This window comes from Anabrus simplex, chromosome 2 (assembly GCF_040414725.1).
Source record: "Anabrus simplex isolate iqAnaSimp1 chromosome 2, ASM4041472v1, whole genome shotgun sequence".
NCBI classification, from domain to species: domain Eukaryota; kingdom Metazoa; phylum Arthropoda; class Insecta; order Orthoptera; family Tettigoniidae; genus Anabrus; species Anabrus simplex.
The window spans coordinates 406,557,257-406,573,107 of record NC_090266.1 but is presented as its reverse complement, the minus strand read 5'-3'; the positions used below and the strand labels follow the sequence as shown (position 1 = coordinate 406,573,107).

At 41.2% G+C, this 15,851-nt stretch overlaps 1 protein-coding gene across 1 annotated transcript in view; it reads right to left on the bottom strand.

Annotated features, from left to right (window-relative positions):
• The window catches only part of LOC136863560 (uncharacterized), a 274,361-nt gene that overhangs the window by 28,742 nt on the left and 229,768 nt on the right, over positions 1-15,851 (bottom strand). Inside the window, exons 7-8 of the mRNA XM_067139940.2 lie at positions 4,002-4,189; positions 39-189 (exon numbers count right to left, since the gene is read on the bottom strand). Of these exons, the coding sequence (XP_066996041.2) occupies positions 39-189; positions 4,002-4,189 (339 nt within the window). The remainder of the gene's footprint in view (positions 1-38; positions 190-4,001; positions 4,190-15,851) is intronic.

The window sequence follows — 15,851 nt, the reverse complement described above, 5'->3', positions numbered from 1 at the left end:
CAGACAATGCAAATGAAGAATTAGTAACAATAATCTACCTGTAGTGTCCTACTTTCCGAGTGGCGTGCATCGTGCAGAAGCTCTCCCATTGGACTGCTTGCTAGAGACATCCCTCCTCTTGGAAGTGGGATGGTCTGCACACAGTCAGGAGTTGTGTAGGGTTCCGACTGCGATTCTGATACGGTTTGCCTGTGAAATTCAATTGTATGGCATAAATATCAAAATAATGGTTATAAGTTTAGCAAAGCTGGAAGTACTAAAGTGTTTTACACACACACACACACACACACACACACACACACACACACACACACACACACACACACACACACACACACATTCTCTATGATTTTTTCAGAAGGAGACAGGGACAACGACGACGGGGGCACACCACCACAGGACGACCCTTTCGACTGGCGGTCCCTACAACCCCTGATTTACGACAAGGGCCTACCTACTCTTCCGGAAGCCAAGGTTCGGCAAATCGCCACGGCCTTGAAGGACCCGCGCGCGCCATGTCATCTGGTATAAGCCACCTGAGCTAACCACAAAAGTGTTTTTTTTACTCTCATTAGCAACCTTGTGCTAATTTATGACTGTACTCATGGGGTTTTAATGGTCGGGTATCTGGGTAGCATGTGGAACTGTGGTGTCCTTAACGTGTGGTAGCTGATCGCAATGGTCATGTAACTTGGGCACGTTAAGGCCAAATAATAACAATAATAATAATAATAATAATAATAATAATAATAATAATAATAATAATAATAATAATAATGGCTTTACGTCCCAATAACTACGTTTACGGTTTTCGGAGACGCCATGGTGCCGAAATTTAGTCCCGCAGGAGTTATTTTACGTGTTAATAAATCTACCTACCACTTAAGCCGGAATTACACCTACAGAGTACTGGGCCGACCACACGGCTAATGTGATAAGTACAGACCTAGTAGAGAGCGAGTGATTAGGGCGGGGCAGTGGATAGGAACGTGCCCCAACCGCTTGGCCGAATAAGTACCCCCACCTTCTGCCCACTCACCTCGGCGCTTCACTCGCTCTTCACTTGGTCAGTGTAATCAGTCAAGTGAATTGTGTGGGAGTGTTCTTGTATCGTCTGACGATCTTTGATTCGATTTCTTCAATGACATTAAAAATAACAATGGCTAAACGGAGTAGTGAAACAACGTTAAAATTCTTCAAGAGTATAAAACACTCGAATGTTCATGGGACTTCAAATCTGCTGTGTACAAAGACAGAAACATGCGTGGTGGTACTTATCATAAGTGGTACAAGCTATGAATGTACCTGATTTTGGTGTACCAGATGTAAAATGTAAAATTAAAGACTTGCGATCGACATACAACCAAGAAGAGAAAAAATCGAAGATACTAGAAAATCTGTTTGCTGATTAGGTTCAGATTATGAATCTAATGGCTCAAGGAATTGGAACCTATCGTGGACATTGGGCAGAAGAGGAATTTTGGGAGTTATCGTTTCAAGCAAAAATTTAAACTGATGTAACACCAATCTCAAAAAAGATCTGTATTCTTTGAGATCTTCAGTTTCAAATTCCCTGTGCACAGTTATTGCCCCCCATGTCTGTAAAACTGTACTAATCAGCAATGTCCTTAATTAATTTCTTAATAGTTTTGTACAAGCCTATACGGAGTGGTCAGAAACAACGTATATGAACGTTAGAGTGTTGGTTATACTGATATGCAATTAAAAAAATAAGTCGATATCTCGCGCCGTTGTCAATTTATCAGCTGCTGAAATTAGTCAATCACATCGCTTCGCGAGCCGTGCGAGGCGGTGTTGCTAAATCTGCACGTGGATTATGACCGGCCTGAGAGCGCCAATAGAACAAATACACTTCTCCAGGGGAGGGACTTGAACAAGGTCCTCCCTGTTGATAGGCTCGGTCCACAGCAAGCACGCTACGATGGCATTGGCTGAAGCCCACGGCGTGTTAGTGTTTGGTGCTCGTGCAGATTTAGCTCATTTGAATTTGCCCGCGAAGCGATCTGATTGGCTAACTTCAGCAGATGATCAAATGACAACCCCTGTACATAGCTTAGGATATGGGGTCTAAATGAAATAACAGTTATTTTGAGACTAATAGTGAATGATATGCAAATAGTGAACAAAGGTAATTTTATAGACATATATTCTGACGCAGACATTCGCTAGAACAGGACTGCTGCTGTCGATGAAATATATACTGAGAAAATGACTTTCCTGACATTCTAGACTGCCACAAGGAAAAATATTAAATACATTAAACAAAGGTAACTAAATTAAATCTTAATATATATAATATCAAACATAATCTGATAAATAACTCTAAAAAGTACTAAAAACATAATATATAGTCTGCATGATTAAGTCCGACTCATTAGCTGAATAGTCAGCGTTGATGGTTTCGCTTCAGAGGGTCCCGGGCTCGATTCCCTTCCAGGTCGGGGATTTTAATCGCGTCTGATTCATACTTCTGGCTCGGGGACTGGGTATTTCTGTTCGTCCCAACACTTCCCTCTTCATATTCAGACAACACACCACACCACCAATCACCACACGGAAACACACAATAGTGATTACATCCCTCCATAGGCTTGGCGTCAGGAAGGGCATCCGGCCATGAAACAGGGCCAAATCCACGTGTACGCGACCCCACAGGCGTGGGACAAAGCGCTGGAAAAAGAAGAATAGTCTACAGGATTAAAACATTGGAGAAAAAAAGGACACTTAATTCGGATATTAACGGGAATATAATATAGATGTGATTTTCAAATAGGCAAAGAGCTCCCATAAATTGGCGATTACCAAAAGATAGATTCTGGACATTTGTAAGCCGGTTCGAACTTCATACGATGGAACACACAAATGTTTGAAAAAATCTGGGATGTTTTGTTACCTGATTTCACATACTCTAGAATGGCTAAGCCTGGATAACTCTGTTCCAAATCAAACCAAACTCGTAGCACATATAGTCCACCTTGGCCTGCCAAGACGACTGCTGTCCGTCCTAACGGCCTGCAGATACTGAAGTGCCATGTGGTCAGCGTGGAAACATCCTCAACCGGATTTTGCTTTCGTGATCGGGTCCACTGCATCTTGTACCAGATAGCTTCCCTGGTCTTACAAGACTGACGGCCCTCAGTCTGAAACTAAAATACGTGGACGCACCGAGAATTGTACGCTAGATAGACATGCTAGTCGTAATTCAGTTCCGTCAGATATATTTCTCTACAGACTTCAACAACATTCACAAGACCAGCTAGGCATGAACTATGTAATTCTGATATGATAGTAAGTGGGGCAAATGGTAGCGACATAGAAATCTGTGCCCAATAGAATAAAAATATCTAAACATTCGTTATGTTTGAAGTACATAAGCATTTGTTATTCATTAGGTGTAATTATGTAAAAGATAACTGCTGACTGGCAGTGTATTGCGCTGATGACGCTGGGAGTACACAAAAAATTGTAGGGTGCTGTTAAAATTAAAAACATTTGATCTCTTCCTTTCTATTCGTGTTCTGGGATATTTGTACTGTGCGATGTCTACAAGTACACAGTTTTCATGCACTGAGCACCGGCCATGATACTTTAAGCCTCTAAAAAGACGACAGCAACAACAACAACAACAACAGCATCAACAATAAAAATTCCAAATTAACGGGTGTATAAATATGACTCGATGATAAAGTGTGCTCTCAAGTTAACTGCTGCTCCCATGGGCGCCTGTGAAAGAACTTCTAACAATGAAAATGAAGCCATATTTGTTAAGTTAGTAACGATAAGGAAAGCACAACGATAATTTATACGTAATTCACAATCAAACATTTACATTGAGCAACGATGAATTCAAGAAATAGAAGGAGATAAGTGGTAGATATTCCTGCAATAACACACTCAAGGCATACAGGACTGTAATACAAAATTATTACGTGTTTTCATTGCTCGGGAGATCCTAGATTTGAAACTGTTTTGTGCCTTACCTATGAGATCCACCTTTTATCTTAGCTGCTTTGTCTGTGAGCTTGCTTGCAGGAACTCCTCCATGCAGCTGCAAGTACTTGGCACAACCTCTGTTCCCACGATGAAGGGCAGCGTCCATAGGTGTCATCAGCTGTCCTTTTGACGTTCGCATGACGGAGTTCAGTAAAGCCTGATAGTCCAAAACGATCTGTAATTAAAGACATTTCCGCTAGAGTGAGGAGCGGCTAGGTCAATTACACGAAGCTAAAATTTTGTTTATCCAAAGGTAACTTTTCAAACCTTATTCATAGCCTACCACCTTTCAACGTCTGAGGACTTCCTCTGGATTGCGTGACACCTTATTGGAGTTGTGTTGTTGAGATGATTATGAGTGTGTGGCTATGAATAACTATTACTCTAGGGTCGGGTGATTCTGTCGATTCTATCAATTCGTTCTTAAAACAATGGTTAGTGGTTCTCCACACTGTCACCTATTTCTTTCTTAAATCAAACATCATCATCACCACGATCATTTGAAAATTCACCGTTTCGTGAATCCTTCCCCACTTAAAGCGAAACTAATGTCTGGTATTTTTCAGCAGACCAGCACATGTCATAGTTTTAGATTTATTACAGCAGTGGTGTGCAGATGCCGGGAAATTGGCAGCGAGTGGTTTCACGGGCTGCGAGCACATTGCCTTAGCATAGGGGTGTGACGCCACAGTCCACTGTGCTCTAGTGCACACAGGGTGTCTCAAACCTTTTGGGTCAAATTGAAACAGGTGATAGTGGGTCTACAACCGATTATATAGAGATAGGAAACCAATGGTCGGAAATGAATATTTGTTGTGTTATGGATATACACCGCATAACAACATCGTTGTTCTCAGTAACTGTTCAAACTGACGATCGCCAGTCTTAATGCATGCATGGCAACGGCGCATGAAGTTCTGACGCACTCTTTCAAAGATCCCTGGTGTCTGTTGTACTAGGAGATAGGCAGCTTGGATCCTAGCAAGCAGGTCTTCATCCATTTCTACGGGGTTTTCATACTCCAACGATTTGACGTGAAACACAGAGGAAAAATTCCAGAGGTGTGAGATACGGCGATCGTGCTGGCCATGGGATAGGACTTCCCCTTCCAATCCAACGATGAGCGAACACATTGTTCAGGTGATCGCGGACATTGGCATTGAAATGGGCTGGTGCACCGTCGTGTTGAAACCACATCCTTTCGCGGACAAGTCGTACAGTCTTCAGGGACTATGGAAGCACATCACGCAGGAACACCAGGTAACGTGGACCAGTCAAACGAGGAGATAACAAATGAGGTCCTGCTAGGTGAACTTGGACGGTGCCAGCCCATACGTTGACAGAAAATCGTTGCTGGTGGCCACCGATGTGGGTGTCCGGCTCCATGCCTAAATGGTTGGCGTGCTGGCCTTAGGTCACAGGTCCCGGGTTCGATTCCAGGCAGGGTCGAGAATTTTAACCATCATTGGTTAATTTCTCTGGCACGGGGGCTGGTTGTATGTGTCGTCTTCATCATCATTTCATCCTCATCACGACGCGCAGGTCACCTACGGGAGTCAAATCAAAAGAGCTGCAGCTGGCGAGCCGAACATGTCTTCGGACACTCCCGGCACTAAAAGCCATACGCCATTTCATTACCGATGTGGGTGGCGTGGGGATTATCCTCACTCCAGACATGGCTGTTGCGGCTGTTGAAAACACCATCACGGGTGAATGAGGCCTCACACGTTCGGCACTTCAGCACTGCGGTGGATAATCCACTGACAGAACTGAACGCAAAATCCGTCGGTCCCAGTGGTTGCACACGTTCTTTATGATAGGGGTGTAATACCTGTTGCGCCAGTCCTCTCTACACTGCATCCTTCGAAGTGTGCGTTTCACAGACAAATTGACGGGTGCTTATTGCTGGGTGGACGGCCACACGATACAACCATCTCCTCAAAGTCTGGTGTTCGGACACGTTCTTGCGGGAACCTTGGCCGGCTCTTTGTGACGTGAACGATTCCGTCTCTTGGAGATAAACTTCTTCGAATTTGGACGACGCCTGTTGGAAAAGCGTTCTCCGTACATTCATGCTGTTTTACGGACACTACATCCTGCCACACCGTACATTAAATGCATGCTTGCCAACTCTCTTGACGAGTAACGTTCCATTTTTTACTAGGCGTCATGCACTGTACAAGTAAGACACCTCATCATGGACACATCACAAGCTGTCTGGTCAGGGGTGTACGCTATTTATCACCCGCTGCTTGTTCCAGTGTACAACAGATACCCGGGATCTTTGAGAGAGTGCCGTAGAACTGCTTGCGCCGTTGCAATACATGCATTGAACGTGGCGATCGTCACTTTGAACAATTAGTATGAGCTACGTTGTTGTTATGCGGTGTACGATGTGTATGTCCATAACACAATAAACATGCATTTCCGACCATTGGTTCCCTTCCTCAATATAATCAGTTGTGGACCCATTATAACCTGTTCCAATTTGACCCAAGAAGGTATGAGACACGCTATAAGTTGCATTTGTAGTTAATCTCAGTTAACATAATGGAGCTTACTGCGGAAAGTTCGAAGTGGAGTCTCTCGACTTCGTTAGCATTTCGAAATGAATGGGAAGTAAATACTATACATACTTGGATACTCAAGTTTGGAAAAATGTTTACATTGTCATAAAACCTACAACCAATTGGAAAGATTGAACCTAAAACGACACTACAGCATTTATCATAGTAAGAATTACGATCGATATAAAGATGAAGATCGTCTATCACAAACCGGCTGATGGACGGAATGATCAATCAATCAATCAATCAATCAATCAATCAATCAATCAATCAATCAATCAATCAATCAATCAATCAATCAATCAATCAATCAATCAATCAATCAATCAATCAATCAATCAATCAATCAATCAATCAATCAATCAATCCTGATCTGCATTTAGGGCAGTCGCCCAGATGGCAGATCACCTATCTGTTGTTTTCCTAGCCTTTTCTTAAATGATTTCAAAGAAATTGGAAATTTATTGAACATCTGCCTGGGTAAGTTATTCCAATCCCTAACTCCCCTTCCTATAAATGAATATTTGCCCCAATTTGTCCTCTTGAATTCAAACTTTGTCTTCATATTGTGATATTTCCTACTTTTAAAATAGCCACTCAAACTTATTCGTCTACTAATGTCATTCCACGCCACCTCTCCGCTGACAGCTCGGAACATACCACTTAGTCGAGCAGCTCTTCTTCTTTCTCTCAATTCTTCCCAACCCAAACTTTGCAACATTTTTGTAACGCTACTCTTTTGTCGGAAACCACCCAGAACAAATCGAGCTGCTTTTCTTTGGATTTTTTCCCGTTTTCGAATAAAGTAATCCTGGTGAGGGTCCCATGTACTGGAACAATACTCTAGTTGGGGTCTTACCAGAGACTTATATGCCCTCTACTTTACATCCTTACTACAACCCCTAAACACCCTCATAACCATGTGCAGAGATCTGTACCCTTTATTTACAATCCCGTTTATGTGATTACCCCAATGAAGATCTTTCCTTATATTAACACCTAGATTCTTACAATGATCCCCAAAAGGAACTTTCGCCCCATCAACGCAGTAATTAAAACTGAGAGGACTTTTCTTGTTTGTGAAACTCACAATCTGACTTTTAACTCCGTTACCATCATACCATTGCCTGCTGTCCATCTCATTCTCGAGGTCATGTTGCAGTTGCTCACAATCTTGTAACTTATTTATTACTCTATACAGAATAACATCACCCGCAAAAAGCCTTACCTCTGATTCAACTTCTTTACTCATGTCATTTATATATGTAAGAAAACATAAAGGTCCAACAATACTGCCTTGAGGAATTCCCCTCTTAATTATTACAGGGTCAGATAAAGCTTCGCCTACTCTAATTCTCTGAGATCTATTTTCTAGAAATATAGCAAACCATTCAGTCACACTTTTGTCTAGTCCAATTGCACTCATGTTTGCCAGTAGTCTCCCATGATCCACCCTATCAAATGCTTTAGACAGGTCAATCGCGATACGTCCATTTGATTTCCTGAATCCAAGATATCTGCTCTATCTTGCTGGAATCCTACAAGTTGAGCTTCAGTGGAATAACCTTTCCTAAAACCGAACTGCCTTCTATCGAACCAGTTATTAATTTTGCAATCATCATGTCTAATATAATCAGAAATAATGCCTTCCCAAAGCATACATGCAACGCATGTCAAACTTACAGGCCTATAATTTTCAGCTTTATGTCTATCACCCTTTCCGTTATACACAGGGGTTACTATAGCAACTCTCTATTCATTTGGTATAGCTCCTTCAACCAAACAGCTGCCTGGGTAAGTTATTCCAGTACTTAAGTACTTCAGATATGGTACTATATCCCAACCCATTGTCTCTAGCATATCCCCAGAAATCTTATCAATTCCAGCCGTTTTTCTAGTTTTCAACTTTTGTATCTTATTGTAAATATCATTGTTGTCATATGTAAATTTTAATACTTCTTTAGCATTAGTCTCCTTCTCTATCTGGATATTATCTTTGTAACCGACAATCTTTACATACTGCTGACTGAAGACTTCTGCCTTTTGAAGATCCTCGCGTACACACTCCCCTTGTTCATTAATTATTCCTGGAATGTCCTTCTTGGAAACTGCTTTTGCCTTAAAGTACCTATACCTACCCTTCCATATTTCACTAAAATTTGTATGGCTGCCAATTATTCTTGCCATCATGTTTTCCTTATCTGCCTTCTTTGCTAGATTCAATTTCCTAGTAAGTTCATTCAATTTCTCCTTACTTCCACAGCCATTTCTAACTCTATTTCTCTCCAATCTGCACCTCCTTCTTAGTCTCTTTATTTCTCTTTTATAATAAAGTGGACCATTTACGATTCCTTACCACCTTTGAAGGTACAAACCTGTTTTGACATTCCTCAGCAATTTCTGTAAACCCATCCGAGAGTCTGTTTACATTTTTATTTACCGTTTTCCACCGATCATACTTCATCACAGAGGTGGCTATTATACTCACATATATTTTTGTATTTACGATCAATTTATTTCTAATAACATTAGCCTATTAACTATGGTTCAAACCGAATACCGGTAGGCCTACGTACTACAATATTGCTTTATCATACATATGGGAACCATCTGTCGGGAGCGCTTATCTCGACAGAGATAGGGTAGTCCCCACCTCATACTACATACATACATACATACATACATACATAGATACATACATACATACATACATACATACATTGTATCAAGCATACTGTAACCGTTTAATACCATGCTAATAGGCATGTCATAAGGCCCAACAAGTTAGATATGCGATTTTCCGCGTCATTCTACTATATATTTGGTTGTAATAAGCATACGAGCGGCGCTGTGCTAGCTCAAAGTGTGAAGTTCTAATTGCGCGTATCGAAGGAGAGAGCTCTCAGTACAGCGAAACCTTGGAATTACGCTCTCCGTCGTGCGAGCGAGAAAGTAACTGGGCGCCACGCTCAGATACTGCCTATGTCAGGAGGTGGAGTTAACTTTACAGGATTCTAACTTGAGAACTGGATATTCTCAGTGATTCCCCTGTATATTCATGAGTACCAACTCGCAAATTCCGCACGTCAGGTAATAATAATAATAATAATAATAATAATAATAATAATAATAATAATAAAAATTCGGTACAAGCCTTGACAAGTAAGGACTGATTGAAATCAGCAATATTTGATGATGTAAGAAGATGTATTACTTAACGAACGTATTACTAATGGACGCACAATAGCCAGGTGTATGTAATGGGAACCATCTGTCGGGAGCGCTTATCTCGACAGAGATAGGTAGTCCCCACCTCATACTACTTCGCGCGCTTTGATCCAGGAGAAAGCTTGTGAGATTAACTAGAGATTCAGCGATGAGATTTACACGAAAGTAGATCAGTGAAAAGAGAAAGTCAAGATCTACAAAATGAATATATATACGACCCTGAGGGATCATTATTAGCAGACCGATTTGTCACCTGTTGGCGGAGCTTACCCTCTCCATAGTCGGCGACCCGGATTTCTTATAAAATGATACCAGGACAGGCCTTAGTTACTCATTCTTTACTCAGACTCAGTCGTTCATTGCTAACCAGTGTTACTCATTCGTTATTCTTTCGTCCAGTATCCAGTGTGTCAAACAGTGTTACTCATTCGGTCACTGCTAACCAGTTCTACTCAATGCTATCCAGTGTTAATCAGAGTTGTTATATATTGTGTTAGACGGAAGTCTACTCTTCATTAGGCCGATACACGTTCCTAAAACAATCCTACTTTTCTGGTGTGAATAATAATTGTGGTGTGTGGATTTATGTGATTCTAATCCCAATATATATTAAGGGAATGTAGACAGGGAATATCAGTGACGGCTCACAGGGATATGTTTCCAGGAACGGGTAGTATTCCAGTAATCGTCACGATGTAGTGAGGTATTGAATATAGAGTACAAATAATTATTGCACCGGGATTAACGCTTTTGCAGTGTAGGAGACTATAATCCCAACAAGTAAAAGCTGTTAGACTAGCCAGGAAGTGCTCCATAAATGAACAAGTGACGCTCACGTAGGAATAAATAAAGCCAGTAACTATGTCGCTTTTTAACAAAAGGGAATCGAGTAGTGATCTCCGGGGACTGCAACCGCTACTCGGATAGTCCATTAGCGTCTAGAAGTGGGTCTATCAATATCATATTATTCGAAGACATATAGACAGTGCTTCAATAACTAATTCCTCCCTTGTTTACATGTGTGTAAGTGCTCGTCGAACCCAGGATTCTACTCTACCAGAACGCTCCGGTATGCCTGCATTATTTCAGTCAAAGACCACACAGAACTTCCAACAGTAGGAGATTGCAAATTAAGACACCATGGATTCAACTCCGAAGAAGATGAACTTATGACTACCTGCTAATGAGGCGTCAGTGATGGAGATTTAAATCCGTATGGGTACCTCCTAATGACAGCATGGTTACATACAGCAATGATAAGTACATTCCATGATATTCCTAAGCATGAAAATCATGTGTCGCAGTAATATATAAAACTTACTTTGTAAATATAATTTTTCAGCATGCATTTTGATATCTGTTAAAACGTGTAAGTGACGCAATATGCGTGTTTCAATGGGGTAAAGTTTCTTTATTATTTTGATATTTTATTGCTTTGTCTTCTGTGATTATGGGTTAATCACAGATTTATTCCGTGGATGTTTGCATGAATTAGTGTCTAAGGCCCCATAGTGTGTTGTGTTTGAGTGAAGCATTCGTAAGGGTGGAGTTGATAAATCAGCGGACTTCATAATCTGTTCCAAATCAATTAGTTGAGATGAATATTCTCAAATTTTCAAATATATATTAGCCAAGTGCTTCACGACTTTAATGCGTGTATACAGCTACCTCCTTTTTTAGAATTAAGGATGCTGACAACTATAAGGAGGATAGATGATTTCGAAGTGCGAACAATGATCTAGATAGTTGCGCAAGTGATCGTTATGTTAAGTAACTACCTGTCAAGTTAGGATCTTCTCGATGTGTAAATAACGTGGATTTCAGGTACACGTGTGTGAAATGAAGGGGAAAACGGTACATGTGAAAATGTTTAAAATGACAGATTGAGAATATAATAATAATAATAATAATAATAATAATAATAATAATAATAATAATTATTATTATTATTATTATTATTATTATTATTATTATTTTGATGAAGTGAACCAATACTGAATATGGTCGAAACATTGAGATGAAATGATATCAGAAGGTATCAATACATGATTATGTGCCTGGAGAAACACGAGAGAATTGAACTGAGAATTACGTATTTATGTCTGGGCAAGTGAAAGTGTTTCCCTCAGCTGACAGTAGGCTGGTTTTAGAGAGAGAGGGAGAGATTTATGGCCTTCCGAAGAATGGCAAGGCGGGGAGCGACAGGCAAAACCGCGCATGCTCTTCTTACTTATATCTCCAAAACTAATTGTCCGATTTTGAAAATACTTACATATTTGAACTTGTACGTAGTTGAACTTTTAGGTCAGCTGTATGAATGTGTGCCGTTCCATTTAAAAATATGGAGTTAGTGTCAATATCTCGGTTGTTAATCAGCCCCATGAGTCTAAGTAGCACGTTATTTTACAAAAAACTGCGTACCATTTACGAATATGAAAACAGAATGCCGATATCTTTAATGGTTTAGAAGTGTAACATTTTAGGTGAATAACCCTGTATATTCACGTGTTAATAATTTGTTACCCTCAACATTGTATGTTTCATGACCCGATGGGTGAAGTATTCCTCCAAAGTTTTTATTCAAATGAGATCATAGTAGAGATTTCAGGTAGCACCTCGAAAACAAACTAACATGCTTCGATGCCCGGTTGGTATTGACGTCTTTGGATCGACACCAGGAGACCTGAAAGAGGTCACAGTTTCAGAAGGCATTAAAGTGTGTATATTATATCTTGTGTTGATGTATATTTTACAGGTGATTGCTTGATTCTTACATGTGTTTATATTTATGTATTATATCAGTGTATGGTGATTTATTCCGTCCCCGCGGTGTAGGGGTAGTGTGCCTGCCTCTTACCCGGAGGCTCCGGGTTATATTCACGGCCAGGTCAGGGATTTCTACCTGCATCTGAGGGCTGGTTCGAGGTCCACTCAGCCTACGTGATTACAATTGACGAAGTATCTTACGGTGAGATAGCGGCCCGGTCTAGAAAGCCAAGAATAATGGCCGGGAGGATCCGTTGTGCAAACCACACGACACCTCGTAATCTGTAAGCCTTCGGGCTGAGCAGCGGTCGCTTGGTAGGCCATGGTCCTTCGGGGCTCTTGCGCCATGAGGGATGGTGATTTATGGTGATTTACAGGATACCAACGTTGTGTGTGTCGCTTTGTAAAATATTAGAATAAGATAGTGCCACGGAGAAATGCGTATATGCGATGGTGTGATGCATAATTAATGTTCTAAAGTAGATCTTTTTGGCGACAAGCGACGACATGATTTTCACGAGTGGGTAAATGTGCGGAATTGTATTTCATTAAAATATCTTAATACTACGACGTTGTAAAATATTGTTTCTCTCAGAAGAATGCCATCCCGTACGTATAATGTATGTGCTGTTAGGTAATAATATAGCGGATACCTGCGGGTACCGACATTAGACAAATTGACAGATCCCTATTGATTAGGAAGTGTAATGTATATGCGTGCAGTGTAATAAGCTGATGTGGGAATGCCAAAATTATATTCAGAAGTGATATAGACCGATACAAGGACATTTAACAGAATTTCGCATATAATTGATTTTTGTGTTTAAAGTTGCCACGTAGGCAATAACATAGCATTTCTGGTGTGTACAGATATTTCATGTGATTCTATCAGTTATATGTTTTGAATTGGGAACAATCGATTCTTCTTATTCAGTAATATAGTGTATTCCTCTTGTATTATAGAGCACCCTACTTTCAATATATTTAGATTAAGTGCCCACTTTACTTACGAACCAACCATTGACCCGTATGCTCTTCAGCGAAACCGTTGTGCCAGTTAAAATTAGGGAGGATGGGAATGCGATGCCGGGATTTGATTTCCAAAGTTCCTCATCCAGAAGATTTCCATACAAATATGTATTTGTGAAACTAAATTTTATATTCTAACTTATGAATAAGGTATCCTAAGTGCACACAAAATTGGTCTGAAAACACCGATGTAAAGATAGTTTCTTCGGGGAGCTGTCTTATTTTTTATAGAATACTGTCGATCGCAACTGCGAGCTCACTGCATTAGCTTTGCTGCACCTTGATTCAATCTCAATTACTATACTATCATCGTGGGAGAATGTACATCCTAAAACCTTGAAATGATCTACCTGTTCCAGTTTTGTATTCCCAACCTGACATTCAATTCTCTTAGGATTTTCCCTGCTGACATCACTTCAGTCTTGGAAGGCTAATTTTCATGTCATACTCACTGCACCTATTATTTCTTTACAATTGGCTTTACCTCGCACCGACACAGATTGGTCTTATGGCGACGATGGGACAGGGAAGGGTTAGGAGTGGGGAGAAAGCAGCCATAGCCTTAATTAAGGTACAGCCTCAGCATTTGTCTGGTATGAAAATGGGAAACCACGAAAAACCATCTTCAGGGCTGTCGACTATGGGGTTCGAACCCAATATCTCCCGAATGCAAGCTCACAGCCACGTGACCCTAATCACACGTCAAAATCGCTCGGTGCAGCCATTCTCAAGTTCCACGATATTAGATCGCAGGCTCTCAGCACTGTCTGCCACAAAAACCCGCAGCTCAAACGTTAAGTGTATCGAATCAAACAATAGCACTTCAGCTGCTTTGTTTCAATTAAACCCACAAACGTTCAATGTACAGTTATGCTTGTCAGCTTCTCAAGTAGAGGAGCTACAGGTTCGAATCCTAGTCGGGTCGGTTGGGTCCAAGAAAAACTTTAGTGTTCGATTTTCCTGGTTAATGTTGCGCTTCAATCTAAAAGAGTTTCAGCTTCGGTATCCGTTCTTCTTTTGTTCAAAGGAGTCCTAGACTCGATCTCTGTGCAGGTTAGATATTTTGACTAATGTTACTCTTGTTCAAGGGCGCCCCCGGACTCAATTTCTGTTTTTAGTCAACTATTAATAATGATTTTGGCTTTACGTTCTACTAAATAAATTTTGGAGCCGCCGAAGTGCCAGAATTTAGTCTCGGAGTAGTTCCATTTTAGTTCATGGGAGTCCCTAAACTCGAACTCCGTTTTAGAGCCTCAAGGATGCTTCCCAATATTACGCCCCCTATGAATAAAGCATATGTATTACACCTTATACCATCTCCCTAGTCCGATGCGTAGCCGCCATCTTGTTTCAATTTCAGCTTCTACCAATCTCAGCATCAAAGCCTCTGGTCCATGTCTCATCTTCTCTACTTAGGGTAAGCCTGGGATTGAATCTCAGACTTAAGACTGTAACACTCTTGTAAAGTTAAGCCTGTTGCCCTTTTGCCATTTATGCGGTCGCTCAGCTCCAAGACCTAAAGTTACCTTTCAGCGTTATGCCCCTATGAATAAAGCACATGTATTACGCCTTATACCATCTCCCTAGTCCTATATGTAGCCGCCAACTTGTTTCAAGTTCAGATTCCACCAATCCCAGCATCAAAGCCCCTGGACCATGTCTCATCTTGTCTAGTTAGGTTAAGCCTAGGATCGAATCTCAAACTTGAGACTGTAACACCCTATAAAGTTAAATCTGTTGCCGTTTTGCCGTTTATGCGGTCGCCCAGCTCCAAGATTTAAGGTTACCTTTCAGCATTATGCCCCTATGAATAAAGCATAGTATTACGCGTTACGCTATCTCCCTAGTCCTATGTGTAGCCGCCATCTTGTTTCAAGTTCAGCTTCCACCAATCTCTTCATCAAAGCCCCTGGACCATGTCGCATCTTGTCTAGTTAGGTTAAGCCTGGGACCGAACCTCAAAACTGAGTCTGTAACGCCCTTGTAAGGTTAAGCCTGGAGTCGAAGGCGTGCCTGTTATGTTAACCTAGCACCCTTGACCATAATCACGTTGGTAGTTGGGTTCAGCTATCATGTTTAGCAGGCGTGCATCGAACTAGGGTTTTAGGCCCTTAGCCTGGGGTCGAACCCGAGGTCCGTGAGTCTGGTTTAACATCGCACTAACACATTGAAGTTTTTCGGCGACGGAAGGATGGGAAAGGGCTAGGATTGGGAAGGTGCCGGCCGTGGCCTTAATTAAGGTACATT